This window comes from Trachurus japonicus, chromosome 16 (assembly GCF_045865225.1).
Source record: "Trachurus japonicus isolate A0001 chromosome 16, Traja_1.0".
In the NCBI taxonomy this organism is placed as follows: domain Eukaryota; kingdom Metazoa; phylum Chordata; class Actinopteri; order Carangiformes; family Carangidae; genus Trachurus; species Trachurus japonicus.
In genome coordinates this window covers 13577438-13593825 of record NC_140922.1, presented here as the reverse complement: position 1 = coordinate 13593825, position 16388 = coordinate 13577438, and the positions used below count along the sequence as shown (strand labels likewise).

Below are 16388 nucleotides of genomic sequence, written 5' to 3'. Positions count from 1 at the left end.
AGAATCAAGGTGTTTTTAACGTAAAGCAGCTCAGTTACTCTTAAAGTATAGAGGCCTATGTGTTTCCTGTAAATGCTTTTTGAGGAATGAGGGCGATTCAACTGGGAAACATCATCCGGGAAGTTCTCTTCATCATAACTCTAAATTCATATCAGTGTAAATAAATTGATCAACAAAGTCAAGGTCCAGGCTAAACAGTGAAATCAAACTCTGTCAGGAGGCCTGGGAGTCCCTAGACCCTCTCACCTCATTACGTCCCTCAGTGCAGCCCACCTGCACACTCTATAAGCCTGGCACACAGCAAAGCAAACAGATACTGAAAACGAAGGCCAGGAAATCTCCTTTCTAGTCTTGTTGCCATGCTGAAAAGATGCCTTGTTCTCAGTTTCTACTAAATCTACTCTATATCTACTAGACTGCAAAGAATCAGTGGCTGGAATTCATCTTCTTGCCTCCACTGCTGCAGAAATGACACTTGTCAGTATTATTAACTACGTTTATAATTAGTTCAGATGTATCCGCAAGATGCCAGAGAGTGGCCGTCAACTCATTTAAGTGTCCACAGATTTAAAAAGTCATATAAAGTTCCCCCACTGGATTCACTATGACAGGAAGATCACACATGAGTGAAATTTACACTGCTGACTTATAACAAATGTGCCCCGTGGATTTCAGTCAAATAGTCCCCGAAATTCACCATTAGGCACAACATCACATGTAGAAACCGATTCTGTTAGCTGGAAATCATGGCCATCAGATATAATTGTTCCTCCTGGACTCAGTATGACAGGAAGATAACAAATGGCGGGCCAAGAAAGAACGCATTCAATTTCACATCCTTATCATTTACTAGAGAAGTTTTCTCTGAAGTCTGGTGCATGCTGTTTGACACGGCCGTGGAAGAAGTCTTCATGCTCTTCAGATTCTCTCCTAACAAGCTCAAAGGACCTTGGGGTAAATAATACTTCTCAACAGGATATACAGTATATACTGTACATTGTAATACACTGTAAACAAGATATTTTTTGTTTCATCAAGATGTTCTGAAGTGGATGATCCGTGTAGTTCAGAATGACCTGTGACATCTTCAGTGTGCATCTAACAAATACATACTTACAAATAATTACAAATAGATGAATGAATAAAATAATAACAAAAGGAAACGGTTTACTTAAGTGTTTTTATTATCCATCAGTGCCCTTAGTTTTTAGGCGTGTGTACAGTTTATGATGAACATGCACAGAAGGGGCGGAGTGAATGGGTCAGGGGTTTAGAGGATAGAGAGGAGAGCTCAGACGTTTCCTCTGGATTTGATCAGAATAATATTGTTGGTGAATTCCCACTGGCTTCTGTCACCTAAAGAGTGTTCTCTGGATACAAAACCTGTTGGAAAGATTGATTATTGATACACAGACACACAAATGAATGTTTCCACACTTGTGGATAAACTGATTACGATCAAATGGAACCACCTACCTCAGTTGTTGGCACCAACACATGTGCTGCAGTTAGAAAAATATGTAATAAATAACATGGCTCTGCTTGAACAAACAGGTTTTTTGAAAGAACTTATTCATTTGACAGCTAAAGTTTCAATGATGGTAATAAGATCCATCCCTCACCTGCAGATTTCATCTTGTGGTAAACCAGGCCAGAAAGTGAAAACACCAGACCCACCAGTAATCCAGCTGTTCCAACAGCGATCTTTTTCATCCTTTTGTCAGGTGCTGAAAAGTTTTATTTTACAAAGGCTGCATCATATTTACATTCACTGATATCACAAAAGTTCCTCAGTGTCTCAGCCAGGGTTTGCAGCATGACCAAGACAGTGGACAGTGGACAGTATCATAGTTTATAGTTTGCCAATGAAGTGTGGCAGGTAAAGAAATGTACGCTGAAGTTGTAGTTAAACATACTGTATATCAAACTATGTCATTTTTAGAGTATAAGATAAATTGGTAAAAAGTAAAAACTAAGTCCTCACTTTGGAGAAGAAGGAACATATATGATTACTTAAAATTTCTACATGTCACTGTAAATTTGGAGCCAATTTGATATGACTGTCAATACTGAGTTGATCTTTGTTTCTAAAATCTATTATCACAGCAACTTTTAACTAGAACTGTGAAATATATAATAGATAATATAAGTCTGAGCTGAGAAAGGAGCATTGAACAATATAAATCTGTCAAAAAAGCAAGATTTCTCTAAATACATACTTATTAATAGTCTGTTAATGAATCATTGTTCTCTATACCACCAGTGGTTTTCATGCTGCTATCACTCTCTTACCCCAGTCGTAGAGTTTTGGCTCCCTGAGGCTGGCGTGCTCCACCATGCAGGTGATTTTCTCTCCAGCTCTGGGTGTGTACTCCAGATAGGAGTGGATCTGGTAGAGCCAGTTCGCATTAGACAGCTCATTTGTGGACGTCACATCCGAGGTCACCGTCTTCCCGTTCTTCAGCCAGGTCACTTTGATTCTTTTGGGATAAAAGTTGTATGCGCTGCAGAGGAGCATGGCCGGATGTTTGCCGTCCTCTGTTTTAACTGACCTCAGCTTGACATATGGTTCAACTACAGGACAAGGCCACAATTGTATTTATTACAGATTTATCATTACACGTGTTGCCTTTAAAGCAAAAATTCAACATTTGAGGATGTATTTTATTCAGATGATACTGACTTCTTGGAGTTCGGTTGTTTCGGAACTGTAAACCTTTCACAGGTGTTTGTTTTAAAAACAACAGGAAGTTTATTGTAGTTTGACCTGCTCACCAAGCTGCATGCTTACATGTGTTCTTTCTATTAAATGTTGAATTTTGGCTTGAAGGCAATTCTACAGTATTTGTTGTTATAATCACCTGAGGTCACATGTTTAGCTGTCATCTGTGCATTTGTCCTGCAAAGCTCTGTTTTCCATACCCCATATTTCACATAACTGGGAATGCTGTTGAGCGTATCTGCAGCTTCCTGTGCTTTCTTTGTGTAGGCAACCAATTTCCCCACACTGCCGTTGTATTGCATCTCCAACACCTTATTGAAGTAGTATTGCTCTAGATATGTGGCATCATGCCTGTCATAGGCACTAAACTGACAATGAGCCAATAAATGCCCATAGAAAGCACCTGAAAATGAATTCCAACAGTTATTTGTTAATGTTGATTTTTTTTTTTAATGACATTGAGTAAAACATTGACAATACTGTCAAAGGTTTGCAAATACAAATACAAACTACTTTTTCCTTGATGTAAAGTGAATGTTTGAATCTATTGTATGTGGCAGCAACACAAACAAACATTTACAGTTGTTTCTTACCTTCTGCTGAAAATGACAAAAACTGCAAGAGGAAACTAAAGAAAGCGTGAGCACGAGACATGTTGTCAGGAAAACAGGAGCGATTCGACTGAGTTAAAAACTTGTCTGAGAAAACGGTAAAAGTTGATCCAGTTCAAAGAATGAGGAAATTCAGTAGCAAACTAAACAACATAATTCGTACAGTAGGTTCAGCACTCAGTGTATCCTCTTTGATCATGCTAAGTTTTTTCCCTTGTTTGTTAATAAAGGGCATTCAAGGTGGAAGAGGAAGTAAAATGATGTGTTTTAGGTCCGTGCATGAAGTAGCTGTAATTCAAATGCGTTGTTCATCGTGCCATGAAAAATGCCAATCTTAGGGGTATTTCCTATTTCATTGACATAAGACATGCAATGCAATGGAAACTGAAAAAAGGAAGTCGACTTCCTTCTTTCAATTTCCATTGCAAAAGTTGGATAAAGGAACAAGCGAGCACTGACATTGCGTAAGACGTGAAATACCCCTTAAAACAACAACACATTTGAATTATGCATGGACCGTTTTATGTGTAAAAATGTATTCTGCAAAAAATCTACGATTGCTGTCAACTGAAAGGAGCATAGTATACTCAGGTTACTTTACTGTGCAAGTAAGACGTTTCAATAGAAGTTTCAATAGAATGATGACACAAATAAATTCCCATAGTATTCAAAGGAAAATGTGTCATGTTATATGCTACAAAGGTCAAACCCTATATGATCAAGTATCATGTCAGAAAGAAACTGAGATCGGGGTGGTATTTAGCTCAGTTGGTAGAGCACCCGCCCCATGTGTTGAGGCTGTAGTCCTCACTGCAAACGGCCACGGTTCGAATCCCCAATCCCCCTATCCTGCGTGTCAGTCCCACCCACTCTGCCTCCCATTTCCTGTTTCTCTCAACTCTCCTGTCCATCAAAGGCGAAAAAGCCCCAAAATATATACAGTATATGGTGTATATCTATTTAAAAAAAAGAAAGAAACTGAGATAAATGGAATAACAAGATACAAAATTCAAGTGCCTTGAATCAAAGAAACTTCATGGTTGTGTTGCGGTATGATCATATTTATTTAAAGCAGAAGTAAGCGATCCGGTCGTTTTGGCTAACTTCCTGTCAGCCGATGGAGTTAGCAGTCCCCGCCCTCGTCCCTACGTCACCGCATTCACGCGCATCCCTTGGCTGCACACACAGAGAGGACCGCCCCTTTATGCCGTTCTCTCTCCTCATTGGATAAAGGTTGTAGGATACAAGGAAAGTTTTCTCCTCGGCTTACAGCAGAGCAGAGTGACTGACAGACCCGTGTTTCGGACCAAACACTCTATGTAAGTGATTGCCGTCGGAAGATATAACTATTTAAGACTTATATTAACACAAACATTCCGCTTACTTCTGCTTTAAGAGTGTGATCTCTATTGCTTTAAATAATAACTTTAACTTCTCTCTTCCTTTCAAAGCAAAGGTTAAGAAGAGTATAACTTGTGCAGGACTGAATAACAGCACTGAACTTGATCACATGCAGTGATTCAGTGAGAAATTATTGTCCATTATGACTCTTGACAATAAAAAATACTCCAGTTGCGATTCCCAATAAACCCACAGTCAGGCCCACTCCACAGAAAATATCTGGTCCGAGACTATGATGACTCAACTCGAGCTCTGTGGACAAACATGACAGGGGATTTGCGTCACTGCAAAGACAGTCAAACATTTTATTCTAACTTCAGAAGTGCAGTTATCAGATAAAACAATTACCCCAGATTTTTGTCATGGGCCTCTCCAGGGCCGAGTGCTCCACAGTGCAGCTGTAAATGTCCCCCTCCCTCGGTGTGAACGTCAGGGTGGAGAACTGGTGGAAGGTCTGATCGTTATTGGGATGATATTGACTGAGTGACGCCCCCTCTGACACAGGTCGGCCATTTTTAGTCCAGGTGACTTTGATGGCAGGTGGGTAGAAATGATTCACAAAGCAGATGAGTCTGTTTTCAACTCCCTCCTCAACGTCCTCTGCAGGGTAAAGGATGGTCTCAGGGGGATCTGTGGTGGTTCAAAATATAAATAAAATGATTTGTCAACATTTCAACTTCATATACGTATATTATATTCATTCATATCACACAGACGTGGACCTTTTTTTTTTTTTTTTTACCTTTTTCCTCTTGGTGATGGTCCTCCTCCTTTGCAGCGAGTGCTGTATATGCTAAACAGGATTGCTTGCTTGCCAAAGAAACTCCGAGTATAGACAAACCGATCAGTACCTGACCTGGATCAGGCTCAAGAAAAGCAGGCACAGTGTATACGATCTCCTCAGTTTGGAAATCAACATACAGAAACTCCTCAGAATCATACTCAAACTGTACCATCGCTGTGCCATTCACAAAGCAGCCTACAACATAGGTCATGTCATGGGGAACTGAAAAACAAACAACGGAAAATCAAGAACATTTTATATTAATACACTGCATAAGATATGTATGCTATAATTTTATTGAGAACATCACTGCTTTCTATAGCGTGTGTTAAGGGGATAAAGTTTAAACACTCATATCTTTATATTTCAGCAAATTACTGTTATGTAATGATCAACTACAATTCATTCTTACTTTGTGAAGAAGCACAGAAGATGTTGATCACCAGGATTAAAACAACAGGACGCAACATGTCTGAGCAGCAGATTGAATGTTGCTTGATGGAGTGACACATTTCTATTCTTTTTTTTTTATTTGTAGGCCACAAGGAAGCTCACACCCACTCACATGACCAATGTCATGGCCTCTGAATGCCATACACTGACCTGTTAAGCTACCTGATATTGTAATTCAGTGCAATACTGCCCCCCTGTGGACGCAAAGGTTGACTTTTGGTTTTGAGAGGAGAGCACATGGCTGGTGCTGCAACCATGGTAAAGTGTTGGTGGTGTGCTGCAGACGATTGTCATCGTTCTTTGTGCTGTAGAAAGATTTTATTTTGTCATTGATTTTATTTTGTCATTGAAGCCACAGAAGGCCATATCTGTAAGTGTGTATGCTTGATAAGTTTGGTGAGTGAAGTTTGTGTATTACAATCATTTTTACCTACATTGTAACACTTCATCCATGTATGAGAGGCAAAATTTGCTCAGCTGTTAACTTGTTAGCCATGTAGGCCTAGCTCATTTACTGTTGTGATTCATGTTGTTACATTCATTTCCCTGTTTGTGCATAATGATTAATGTTGTTAAGGGTGTATTAAGGGTGTAGCCTACACACAAGTCACGGTTCGGGTTCGGTACAACAGACACTAATTGAATGTAAAACTAAAAACCATCTTCTGTTATAAAAGTAAAAAAAAGAAAAAAAGAAAATAGAATAAAAAATAAAACAAGTGCATTAGGAGTGTTATAACACCATGTTATCTTCGTTTTCACCCCATTAACCCCCTTCCCCCACCCTCCTCCCGATTGGCATATTGAATTAACAGAATTGTTCAATCAATCAGAACCAAACTAACCTTCTTCTCTGGAGGAGGGTCTGGCGAGCGGGACTAGAACCAAACAAACAATAATATAAAAAAACAAAAAACAAAAAACAAAACAAAACAAAACAAAACAACAACAACAAAACAGACAAAACAAAACCAATAGTATCCCAAAGCACTCACTCATACATCATTCATTCACTCACTCATTCTACCCTAACCCAGACATTTCATGACCACACACCTAGCCAATATGTCAGCTGCATGCACATCTGTACATGTACATTTTATACGTTTTAGTCAGATAGACAGGAACCAAAGTACACAGGAAATAAGCAGTTCACTGCACAGCCAGAAATAAAAAATAAATAAAAAATACAATTCTTACATTAAACTTTCAATTTGTTTTACCAAGTTTGACCAACAGCTGATATTTTGTGTTTTAGCTGAATGTAATCGTGCAGTGGTAAGCTCTAGCTGTGCAATGTCCTTGTATGAAGAAAGGGAGAGGGAAGTTAAAGCAACCTTTTGCTCGTACCACATTGAAAAGTATGTGCATATCTGTCTGTGGAGTGAAACTTTGGAATAGTTTACCAGAAGATATTAAAGATAGTAAAAATGTTGCCCATTTAAAAACAATGTTTAAAAATAATATTTTTGAAAAGTACAGAAGTGAAAATGTTGAGAGCAACAAAGGGAAATAATTAACTTAATTTTGCAACAAACATGAAGTTTTCTTGTTTGTTTGATTCGGACTGTTTTTTAGCGTATGTTTGTAGTTGAGGATTGATATGGGTTGTGTAATGTAACCTAGGAAATTTCGACCTGTTTTGTTTTTGAGTTGTGAAGGTTTGTGGAAATAGGATGGTCGGTGGGGGACGTACTGTGTAGGTATATGTATGTATGTGTGTATGTGTGTATGTATATGCGCCATTCCGATCAGACTGCTTATGGTTTTTTATAATGAAATGAGAAATGAGGGTGCGGCAGTTATAAGCTTTGCTTCAGCCGCAACCCTTTTCGACCAGCTATATAGTATTTGTTACTACCTTGAATTTGTTTTGTTGAAATTTTGATGCTGTGATTGAAATAAACACTCATTCATTCATTCATTCATGCAATGTCCTTGTATGAAGAAAGCCATTCCTTGATTGACATACATGTGGGGGTTTCCAGCGGCAAGCACTCATCCTCTTAGCTGCTGTAAGCCCAGCAAACACAAGACGGCTATTATTTATTGTTAGTTTCAGAGAGGAAATATCATTAAAGCAGAAGTAAGTGGTTCGCTAATGCTGCGTTCCAGGCAGGCTTTTGAAATCGTAAATTACAGCTTCAAGTCACAACTTACGACTTTGTAGCGTTCCAGGCAACCCACTCGTGTTTTTCCGACCTGTTTTACCGGTGAAAGTCACTATAACGGCCACTCGTAACTTCCGACCCGTGAACTCGTACCAGATCGAACTGGTACGACTTCACAAGTCGGAAAAATACGAGTTTCCTTGAACGCACCATAACAGTCCTCGTCCCTACGTCGCCACATTCACGCGCATCCCTTGGCTGCACACACAGCCCTGCATGCCGTTCTCTCTCCTCATTGGATAAAAACTGTAGGATACGATAAATGTTTTCTCCTCGGCTCAGAGCAGAGCAGAGTGACTGACAGACCCGTGTTTCAGTCCAAACACTCTATGTAAGTGATTGCTGTCGGAAGATATAACTATTTAAGACTTATATTAACACAAATATATCACTTACTTCTGCTTTAAGTAATACTGTAGTAGAGAAGGACAGCAAGGAATAGTTCTCTCCACTACAACAGATAATAGGCCTATACTTGAAATATTTTCCCACAATCTGTTAACTCCCGGGCTCTGCCAAACTAAATAAAAAAATGTACCAACGGTGTTGCCTGAACAAAAATCACAAAATGGGTTACTTTTAAGTTTAATTTGATGGAGTCTTTGGGGTGTAAAATAAGATCGATGGACAAACTTAGTGAATCATCTGATGATTTGGATTTCTAGATGAGATAGTAATATTTGAGTGTGGTTTTTGGTCATTTTCTCCAAAACCACCGGCCCGATTTCAACCAAACCTTCTGTGTTGGACTCCCCTCGGACCCCCAGATGATATATCCGAGTTTGGAGAAATTTGAAGAAATTTAAATTTTTGGTCAAAATCGACAACCCCGCGGGTTAAATCTGTTTCAAAATCGCTTGTGTGGTTTTTGTCATTTTCTCCAAAACCACTGGCCCGATTTCAACCAAACCTTCTGCTTTGTACTCCCCTCGGACCCCCAGATGATATATCCGAGTTTGGATACGTTAGGTCTCCAGAACCAGAAGCAGGACAAGATTTTTTTTCATTAATCATATTGCCATACAGAGAATTCTTTGGGCACCAAATTATATTTGAGCTGTTTAAGAAGGCTGGGGGTTATTTACAGTGTAAAAGTGACCAATTTATTCTAGATTGTGTCCTAATTGATGTACATCCTTATTTCGTGTTGCATATCATTGTTTTTAGTTCTGTATGTATATGCAGTTACATCTTGTATATATCGTTTCAACTGAACAAAAATGTTGTCATTATTTGAATTACTCTTATACTCTTTGTAATGCTTTTGTCCTTTTTATTATGTACAATATAAACTGCATTATAAATGTAATCACTGGATCTACAGATGATAGGTTTGCTTAGATTAAAAAAATAAAAACAGGTGCTGTATCAAAATAGTTCAGGAGAATCTCTTTTGCCTTACATAACCCTGTCATACAAGTGTTTGCTGCTGTTCACCAGTGTTTTCTCTGATCTATCTACACATATTCCCCGACAAAAGAGTCAACAGTCAATTTATGGAGATGCTTGACGGCTTGAACTGGGCCCACAGTGTGCACACACACCACACCTGCTAAGGTAAAACCTAGTTTATGAATAGATAAATTACAGGCATGTGCTGAGCATACTTTGTTCTTTAATTACTGAATGCTGATAAAAACCCATGTCATGTTGGGTGCAACCTATTTCAAAATGTGATACGCCCCAAAACTAAACATTTGATTTTTGTTTGCTGTGTCATTTCTGAAACTGGGCTCAGAAGCATGAGTGATGTCACACCAGGTATAAGAGCTGTGGCCGTGCCCTTGTCCTCCTGTTTTCGGATCTAGCCTGTAACCATCAACGACGTCAGGCCGCAACAATCTCAGGGGGAGAGATCAGGTGAGACTCTGAGAAGCAATGTTTTCTCCAAACTAAGATTGTCCAGTCCTCCTATGGGATGAGCCTTCAGTTTTTAGTGCAATTAATTACAGATAAAACATTGTACTAATTTAATTCCACCCTCTCTTAGTTTAAGTTTTTAAGTATTAGTAAAAAAGGATTTAACAGTTTCTGGTTGAAAGTTTCAGTGGCACAGGGCTGGACATGGAGCAGGGTGTGGCTTGGTCTTGGTCTTTGTGTGTGTGGCATTTTAAACTTTCACTGTTCCTCTTTCAGTGATGGCGTTCCAGTCAAACGTCGTGATCAGCTCACAGCCTCAAGGCTCTGGCACACAGTACACTGTATCGCACGGATTGTCTGACTGGAATTCGAATGTGTGCGACTGCTGTGAAGACTGTGGCATCTGTACGTGATTTTATGTGAGCACACAGGAATGAACTGAAACCGAAAAAAGAATCCCAATATGACAAGATATTTTTCAACTTCCAGGTCTCTGTGCAACATTTGTCCCATGCATCCTGGGCTGTAAGGTGGCTCAGGACAATGGGGACAGTTGCTGCGTGCCCTTCCTCCCTGGAGCTATGATTGCTCTAAGGACAAGCATTCGCGGCAGATACCACATTGAAGTAAGCATGCTGAAGAAAAACCAGCATTTTGTAGTGAAAAGAGAACCAGATCCTCTTTATATAACTGTATTGTTCACCACAAACAACATGATTGTGACCATTTTACTCTGCCTGTGCTTTTTCCCAGGGCTCAGTGTGTGATGACTGGGTTGTCATGTCCTGCCTGCCTCTGTGTGGACTGTGTCAGATGGCGCGGGAGCAGAAGATGAGAGGATAAAAAGAAGGAACATTGCATTTACTGTAACTGTTAATTGCACGAAGAGCGCACATGTGGATATTTCTGACACCATTACTGTATTTAGGAAAAAAGGGTCTCCCGCACACTGTCAAGTCACTTGCAAAAGACTTTAATAAAACAAACAACGTTTTGGTCCACAGGACCTTTTTCAAGCAGAGATTTTTTTAAAGACATTTCAGGCAAATATAAAATATATGGCCTACTGGGGGGGGGGTTAGGCATGGTTTTACTATGACTATTCTCTTCCTCTCCATGCACTGTAAGGTTTTTTGTTTAAAATGAAAAATATATATTTCTCTTGGTATAGTATATACATTGTAGTGTTTGTTTTTTTCTGTTTGTAAATTGCTCTTTGCCTACTATTGTATTCATATATATTTGTGGGTGTCCCTGCTGTTACAGAGAGACACACATGTGAGCTCTCACTCACATGTGTGTCTGCCTGAGGTGAAATTAACTTTACAGGCTCACTGCCTATCCAGCTACTCACTGAGTCTGTTGGCACCTCCCCTGGGTGGAGCTGCCCAAATCACCACTAGTTGACTACAGCTGTAGGACCTTCTGGGACCCCCCACTGACCCAGCCTGTGATTGGCTATCTTAGACATGGTAGGCCATATATTTGCCTGAAATGTCTTTTTAAAAAAATCTCTGCTTGAAAAAGGTCCTGTGGACCGAAATGTTGTTTGTTTTATTAAAGTCTTTTGCAAGTGACTTGACAGTGTGCGGGAGACCCTGTTTTCCTTTGTTCACTCCTAACCTATGCTCCAACGCATCTGTTCTTCAAGATTTTTTAGGTGTGCATCAGCCTCCACACCTTGACACCATTTCTGTATTTGAAATTTAAATTTGTTATACTGGCAAAGACATAAAACAGTACGGTGTTGCCAACAGTGTAAAAATAATAACCACATATATATTATTTAAACACATTTTAGACAAGTGGATAGGCATTCACAGAATTTCAGAGATAGAACAAAAATACAAAAGAGAACTAATTCAGGATTTCAACAGGTCTAAACTTTACACTCAACCATTGCCTTTTCATTATCAGTTAAACAGCGACCCGCTGTATTGAAATAGTTTTATGCAACAAACTCTTGAACACAAGGAGAAGCTGAGATTTACTGCCAGAATGCATTTCATCTTATGGTATACATGTATCAACAATGTAGTGAATACACAAACATTATTTTATCTCGGAGTGTAATGTACCTGAATCTTGCTTTTATTGCATACTTTATTATTTGGTTATGTATTCACTAAATAATCTATAAAATGTACAGTTTGTTTAATTTTCTAATATACTGTATTGAGACAAGAAGTGTTTTAATAAAACCTGGTACAATTATCATGCGTTTTTTTTTTTACATGTTTTTTTGACACATGATTAACGGTAACTGGGTATGGAAGGAAAACTGTGGGTTGGACATCTTCCTCTTTCTGATTTCATGTTTATTTAAGATGGTGACAGTCCAAGGTGGCTTTCTGTGCACGGAAAGCTGTGAAACATTCACTGGAACAGGTAAGGCTTTCATTCAGATCCCATTTGAAATGCCTTGTCACGTTTAATGTTTTAGATTATGTGAATGATTATAAGAGGAATACTTTTCTCAGAATATCTTTAGATTTGCTGTTTCTTCAACAGCTGTCTGTCAAAATAATAAATACCTAAAGTTAATGATTGAAAAGATACAAGGGTTATTCAGACGTCTCCCTATCTGTGTCTATACTGACATTACTGTTAATTTTACCACTTTGGGGTTAACAAAGGAATGTCTTAATTTATTAGGACCAGCACATGTTGCAGTTGAATTTAACAGTATCATGTAAAACAAGGAGAGATGGAGTGTAAGTGCAGCAGGGAGAGTGATATGAAAAGCAGAGCTGAGTATCCACTCAATTTTAATGTTGTAACAGTTATATATGTTTTTTAAAAGTATCATGTGTGAATTTAACAGATTTGTGTGGCAAGAGGAGGAGAAAGAATGGAAAAGTTTGAGTGACTGAAAAGAGATATGAAACCATCCAAGAGGAAGTTATCCTTGTGACAGGGAGGTTCACATTTCTTGGAGGAGAGGATGCCTTAATGAAGTTTGATTTTAGAGCATTTCATACATAAGACTGTATTTAGTAAAAGTGTTACCTATAACATTCACCTGTCAATTATACTTAATTCCATACTTATATCACTTCCATGTGTGTGGGAGTGTGTCAAGTCAAAGACAAAACACTTTAAAGAGGACAATTAAATATGTTATTGTGATACAGAATCAGCACTGTGTTTCCATGCAATGTAGTTGGCTTTCAATTTGCTTGTACACCACAACATGGAATATAGAATAGAATAGAGAGTACTTCATTCATCCCTAGCAGGGAAATTCAAATTAGTCCAGTAGCTCACACAACAATGACACAAAAAAGAAAGAAAGATGAACACAAAAAACATATGTTGTTGTGCTCTATTTTCCCAGATTTCTGAGCCACATCCAACTGATGAACAACTCAAAGGCCTTTTCAACATATTCAAACAGACCAAATCAAGAAAGGCTCGGATAAAAAATAATTTAAAGGACAGTTTCTCTGGACTGCAACGAGGAAAGATGGCTGGTCATCTACGTTGGCTGTTGTCTCTTACAGTTCTGCTTGGTGCTGTTCAACTCATCAGTGGTTATAGCTATCACAACTGCATTGCAGACTCGAATGGAAAAGTTTTCACCTGTGACCATCGAAAACAAAAAAACATCTCTGCTATTGTAGCTGAATTACCATCATCCGTTGTGAATCTCTCCATCTTTGCCACTGAAGTGATGCACATCCCCAACGCTACCTTTGCTCATCTATCGAAGCTTCGAAACCTCAGATTAGATCAGAACCAGGTGAAAAAGATTGATCACTCTGCTTTCCAAGACTTGCATCATCTTCAGTCTCTAAATTTGTCAGCTAACAACATAACACGACTGAACCCGTCTCTGTTTAAAGACCTCCACAACCTCACGTTTCTTTCGCTGTCAAACAATAAATTAAAGCAACTCCCTGAGGGCATTTTTTCTGCCACTCTCAATCTAAACATTTTAATCATGAGACAAAACTATCTGGCAAATTTCTCAGAGATTGCTGAGTCTGTGTCACATCTAAAGAATCTGACAGAACTAGACCTTTGCTCTAACAGTTTGGCCTCTCTTAGGCACTCAAACGTGTCGCTACCCAAATCCCTCACAAAATTATATATATGTAAAAATAATCTGTCCACGTTAGGATGTAAAGATTCATTTCTCAGCTTCATCAAAGTACTAGATTTGTCATACAATTCTAGGCTCACTGAGACGGCTTTTCAAGGTGTGGATTTGAGACATGTAAACTATCTGCGTTTACGTTCAACACATGTCAGGGTAGTGGAATTTTTAAATATCAGCAACATCCATGCAAATCACGTTGATTTCTCTGGCACAGGTCTAAAAAATGACATCCTGCTCATAAAGTTTTGCAAAATGCTAACAAGAAAATCTGAATGGATTAAAAACCTGCACCTAAGTGACAACAGTATTAAGAATTTAACAAACAAGACACTGTCCTATTGTCCTAATATCACAGGTGAGCTGGATTTATCCCGCAACCAACTAAAAAACACAGGTTGTCTTGACTTCCTGAAAGGACAGACATATCTAAAATCTTTCAGTGCTGAGCATAACCACCTCACCTACCTGAAATCTTGTAAAGCACAAAACGATGTTAATTTGAAAAATCTTGACAAGCTGAGCTATCGGTACAACCGCATCCTATCAGTGAGTGCTTATGCTTTCGCTCATGCACCAAATATCAAGACTCTACAACTTAACATAAACACAATTGCTTATCTCGATCGTAAAGCCCTCGAAGGGTTGAAGGGGCTTGAGACGCTCCGTTTGGACAATAATCTTTTGACTGATTTGTTCAATGAAACTTTTGAACATAATTCCAATTTACGAGTCCTTAATTTACGCAACAATCGTATATCTGTTATTTTCAATGGGACATTCCTCAGGCTTGAGAATCTGACTACATTGGACCTTGGAGGAAACAAGATCACTTCTTTTCAGCCATCTGGTCTTGATGGACTTAAAAGTCTGACCAAACTCTATTTAGATGGAAACAATCTCAAACAGATTGACACTTCTATCTATCACGAATTTCAAGGTACACTCACAGTGCTGGATTTAAGAGGTAATCAGATTCGTTTCCTCACCGGAAGTGACATTTCACCATTTATGAATCTCAGCAAACTCACTGATCTTAAATTGGATGCGCAGCGACCTTATGGCATGACTGTTTTACCCCACAATTTTTTCCGTGGGCTCTACTCACTGAAATCTCTGTATCTCACCAATAATAACATCTTTCATCTTTCTCCTGATGTATTTGATGATCTGACAAGCTTGAATTTCCTCACACTAGATAGATGCTGTGTCGGGGTAGCACAACTACAACCAGGAGTCTTTAAAAATCTTAGAAATTTGACCAAATTGACTGTAGAAAGTATGGGCATCCGGAACTTCACAAAGGACGTTTTTGGGAATCTTACAGAGTTACGTTCACTACAGCTCAACCGCAATGTGATGGAGACCATTCAAGTTGATGCGCTACAAAGTCTATCTAAACTCCTCTACCTTGACATACGTAGCAATCCTTTAAGCTGCACCTGCCAGAACAGCTTGCTGCAAAACTGGACACGATACCACCAAAAGGTCCAAGTAGTACATCTTTACGATCTACAGTGCCAAAGTGATACAAAATCAAGATTCTACAATTTTGATACCAAGGTTTGTTTCATAGATCTAGGAGAGTACCTTTTCTTAAGCACAGCTGCAGTGATCTTCCTGTTCACAGTCATTCCTTTACTTTATGTTAAACTCTATTGGAAAATGAAGTACGGCTACTATGTGTTCCGTTCATGGTTTGGTACTCAGTGGCGCAGACTCAGAGAGGAGGAGGAAAACTGCAAATATGATGCTTTTATTTCGTATAATTCATCTGATGAACAATGGGTCATGAACCAGTTGCTGCCCAACCTGGAGGGAAATGGATCCTCTTTTAAACTTTGCCTTCATCACAGGGACTTTGAACTGGGCCGTGATATTGTGGACAACATTGTCTCTGCTGTATACAGCAGCCGTAAAACTATTTGTGTGGTGAGCAGGAATTTCCTTCAAAGTGAGTGGTGTTCTCTGGAAATCCAGCTTGCTAGCTACCGACTCTTTGACGAGCACCGGGATGTTCTTCTGCTTGTGTTTCTGGAGCCAATCTCCGAGAGGCAGCTGTCAGCCTATCACCGCATGAGGAAAGTCATGTTACAAAAGACTTATCTGCAATGGCCTGATTCAGACTGCACTAACCCGATGCAGGCCCAAGAACTGTTTTGGAATCATCTGCGAAGGGGAATACGAACGGGCAGCAGAGTGGAAGAAAATGTCATAAATGAAGACAGTGAAGAAGGGGAACAGTTTCAGGCATCAGACGAACACTATTACTTGCAACCTTGAAATT

General features: G+C 39.2%; 4 protein-coding genes across 4 annotated transcripts; 2 read left to right on the top strand and 2 right to left on the bottom strand.

The window, feature by feature from the left end:
* Positions 1 to 1167: 1167 nt before the first annotated feature.
* Positions 1168 to 3677, bottom strand: LOC146972004 (H-2 class II histocompatibility antigen, E-S beta chain-like). The gene is made up of 6 exons (XM_085801692.1): positions 3316 to 3677; positions 2862 to 3125; positions 2293 to 2574; positions 1623 to 1727; positions 1477 to 1502; positions 1168 to 1383 (listed from the first exon to the last, which is right to left on the bottom strand). Exons 1-6 carry the CDS (start codon positions 3374 to 3376, stop codon positions 1357 to 1359), a joined length of 765 nt encoding a protein of 254 aa, XP_085657818.1. The 5' UTR covers positions 3377 to 3677; the 3' UTR covers positions 1168 to 1356.
* A 1011-nt stretch (positions 3678 to 4688) lies between these two features.
* On the bottom strand, positions 4689 to 6000 carry LOC146972003 (RLA class II histocompatibility antigen, DP alpha-1 chain-like). Its single transcript, XM_085801700.1, has 4 exons — positions 5931 to 6000; positions 5477 to 5740; positions 5083 to 5364; positions 4689 to 4986 (listed from the first exon to the last, which is right to left on the bottom strand). Exons 1-4 carry the CDS (start codon positions 5986 to 5988, stop codon positions 4865 to 4867), a joined length of 726 nt encoding a protein of 241 aa, XP_085657826.1. The 5' UTR covers positions 5989 to 6000; the 3' UTR covers positions 4689 to 4864.
* Positions 6001 to 9862: 3862 nt separating this feature from the next.
* On the top strand, positions 9863 to 12055 carry cnfn (cornifelin). Its single transcript, XM_085801699.1, has 5 exons — positions 9863 to 10002; positions 10279 to 10407; positions 10492 to 10628; positions 10756 to 10919; positions 11695 to 12055. Exons 2-4 carry the CDS (start codon positions 10281 to 10283, stop codon positions 10843 to 10845), a joined length of 354 nt encoding a protein of 117 aa, XP_085657825.1. The 5' UTR covers positions 9863 to 10002; positions 10279 to 10280; the 3' UTR covers positions 10846 to 10919; positions 11695 to 12055.
* A 286-nt stretch (positions 12056 to 12341) lies between these two features.
* Positions 12342 to 16384, top strand: tlr21 (toll-like receptor 21). The gene is made up of 2 exons (XM_085801690.1): positions 12342 to 12390; positions 13340 to 16384. The coding sequence occupies exon 2, from the start codon at positions 13469 to 13471 to the stop codon at positions 16382 to 16384; it is 2916 nt and encodes a 971-aa protein (XP_085657816.1). The 5' UTR covers positions 12342 to 12390; positions 13340 to 13468.
* Positions 16385 to 16388: the final 4 nt, after the last annotated feature.

Bases quoted from the DNA above. Each gene is read 5' to 3' on its own strand.
- LOC146972004 (XM_085801692.1), bottom strand. From the start codon at position 3,376: ATGTCTCGTGCTCACGCTTTCTTTAGTTTCCTCTTGCAGTTTTTGTCA. The intron at 2,575-2,861 runs GTGATTATAACA...CTTGTCCTGTAG, and splicing joins AGCTAAACATGTGACCTCAG to TTGAACCATATGTCAAGCTG. The intron at 1,384-1,476 runs GTAGGTGGTTCC...TCTTTCCAACAG, and splicing joins TGTTGGTGCCAACAACTGAG to GTTTTGTATCCAGAGAACAC.
- cnfn (XM_085801699.1), top strand. From the start codon at position 10,281: ATGGCGTTCCAGTCAAACGTCGTGATCAGCTCACAGCCTCAAGGCTCT. The intron at 10,408-10,491 runs GTACGTGATTTT...TTCAACTTCCAG, and splicing joins CTGTGAAGACTGTGGCATCT to GTCTCTGTGCAACATTTGTC. The intron at 10,629-10,755 runs GTAAGCATGCTG...GCTTTTTCCCAG, and splicing joins GCGGCAGATACCACATTGAA to GGCTCAGTGTGTGATGACTG.
- LOC146972003 (XM_085801700.1), bottom strand. From the start codon at position 5,988: ATGTTGCGTCCTGTTGTTTTAATCCTGGTGATCAACATCTTCTGTGCT. The intron at 5,741-5,930 runs GTAAGAATGAAT...TTTGTTTTTCAG, and splicing joins CTTCTGTGCTTCTTCACAAA to TTCCCCATGACATGACCTAT. The intron at 5,365-5,476 runs GTAAAAAAAAAA...GAACCACCACAG, and splicing joins CCATCACCAAGAGGAAAAAG to ATCCCCCTGAGACCATCCTT.
- tlr21 (XM_085801690.1), top strand. From the start codon at position 13,469: ATGGCTGGTCATCTACGTTGGCTGTTGTCTCTTACAGTTCTGCTTGGT.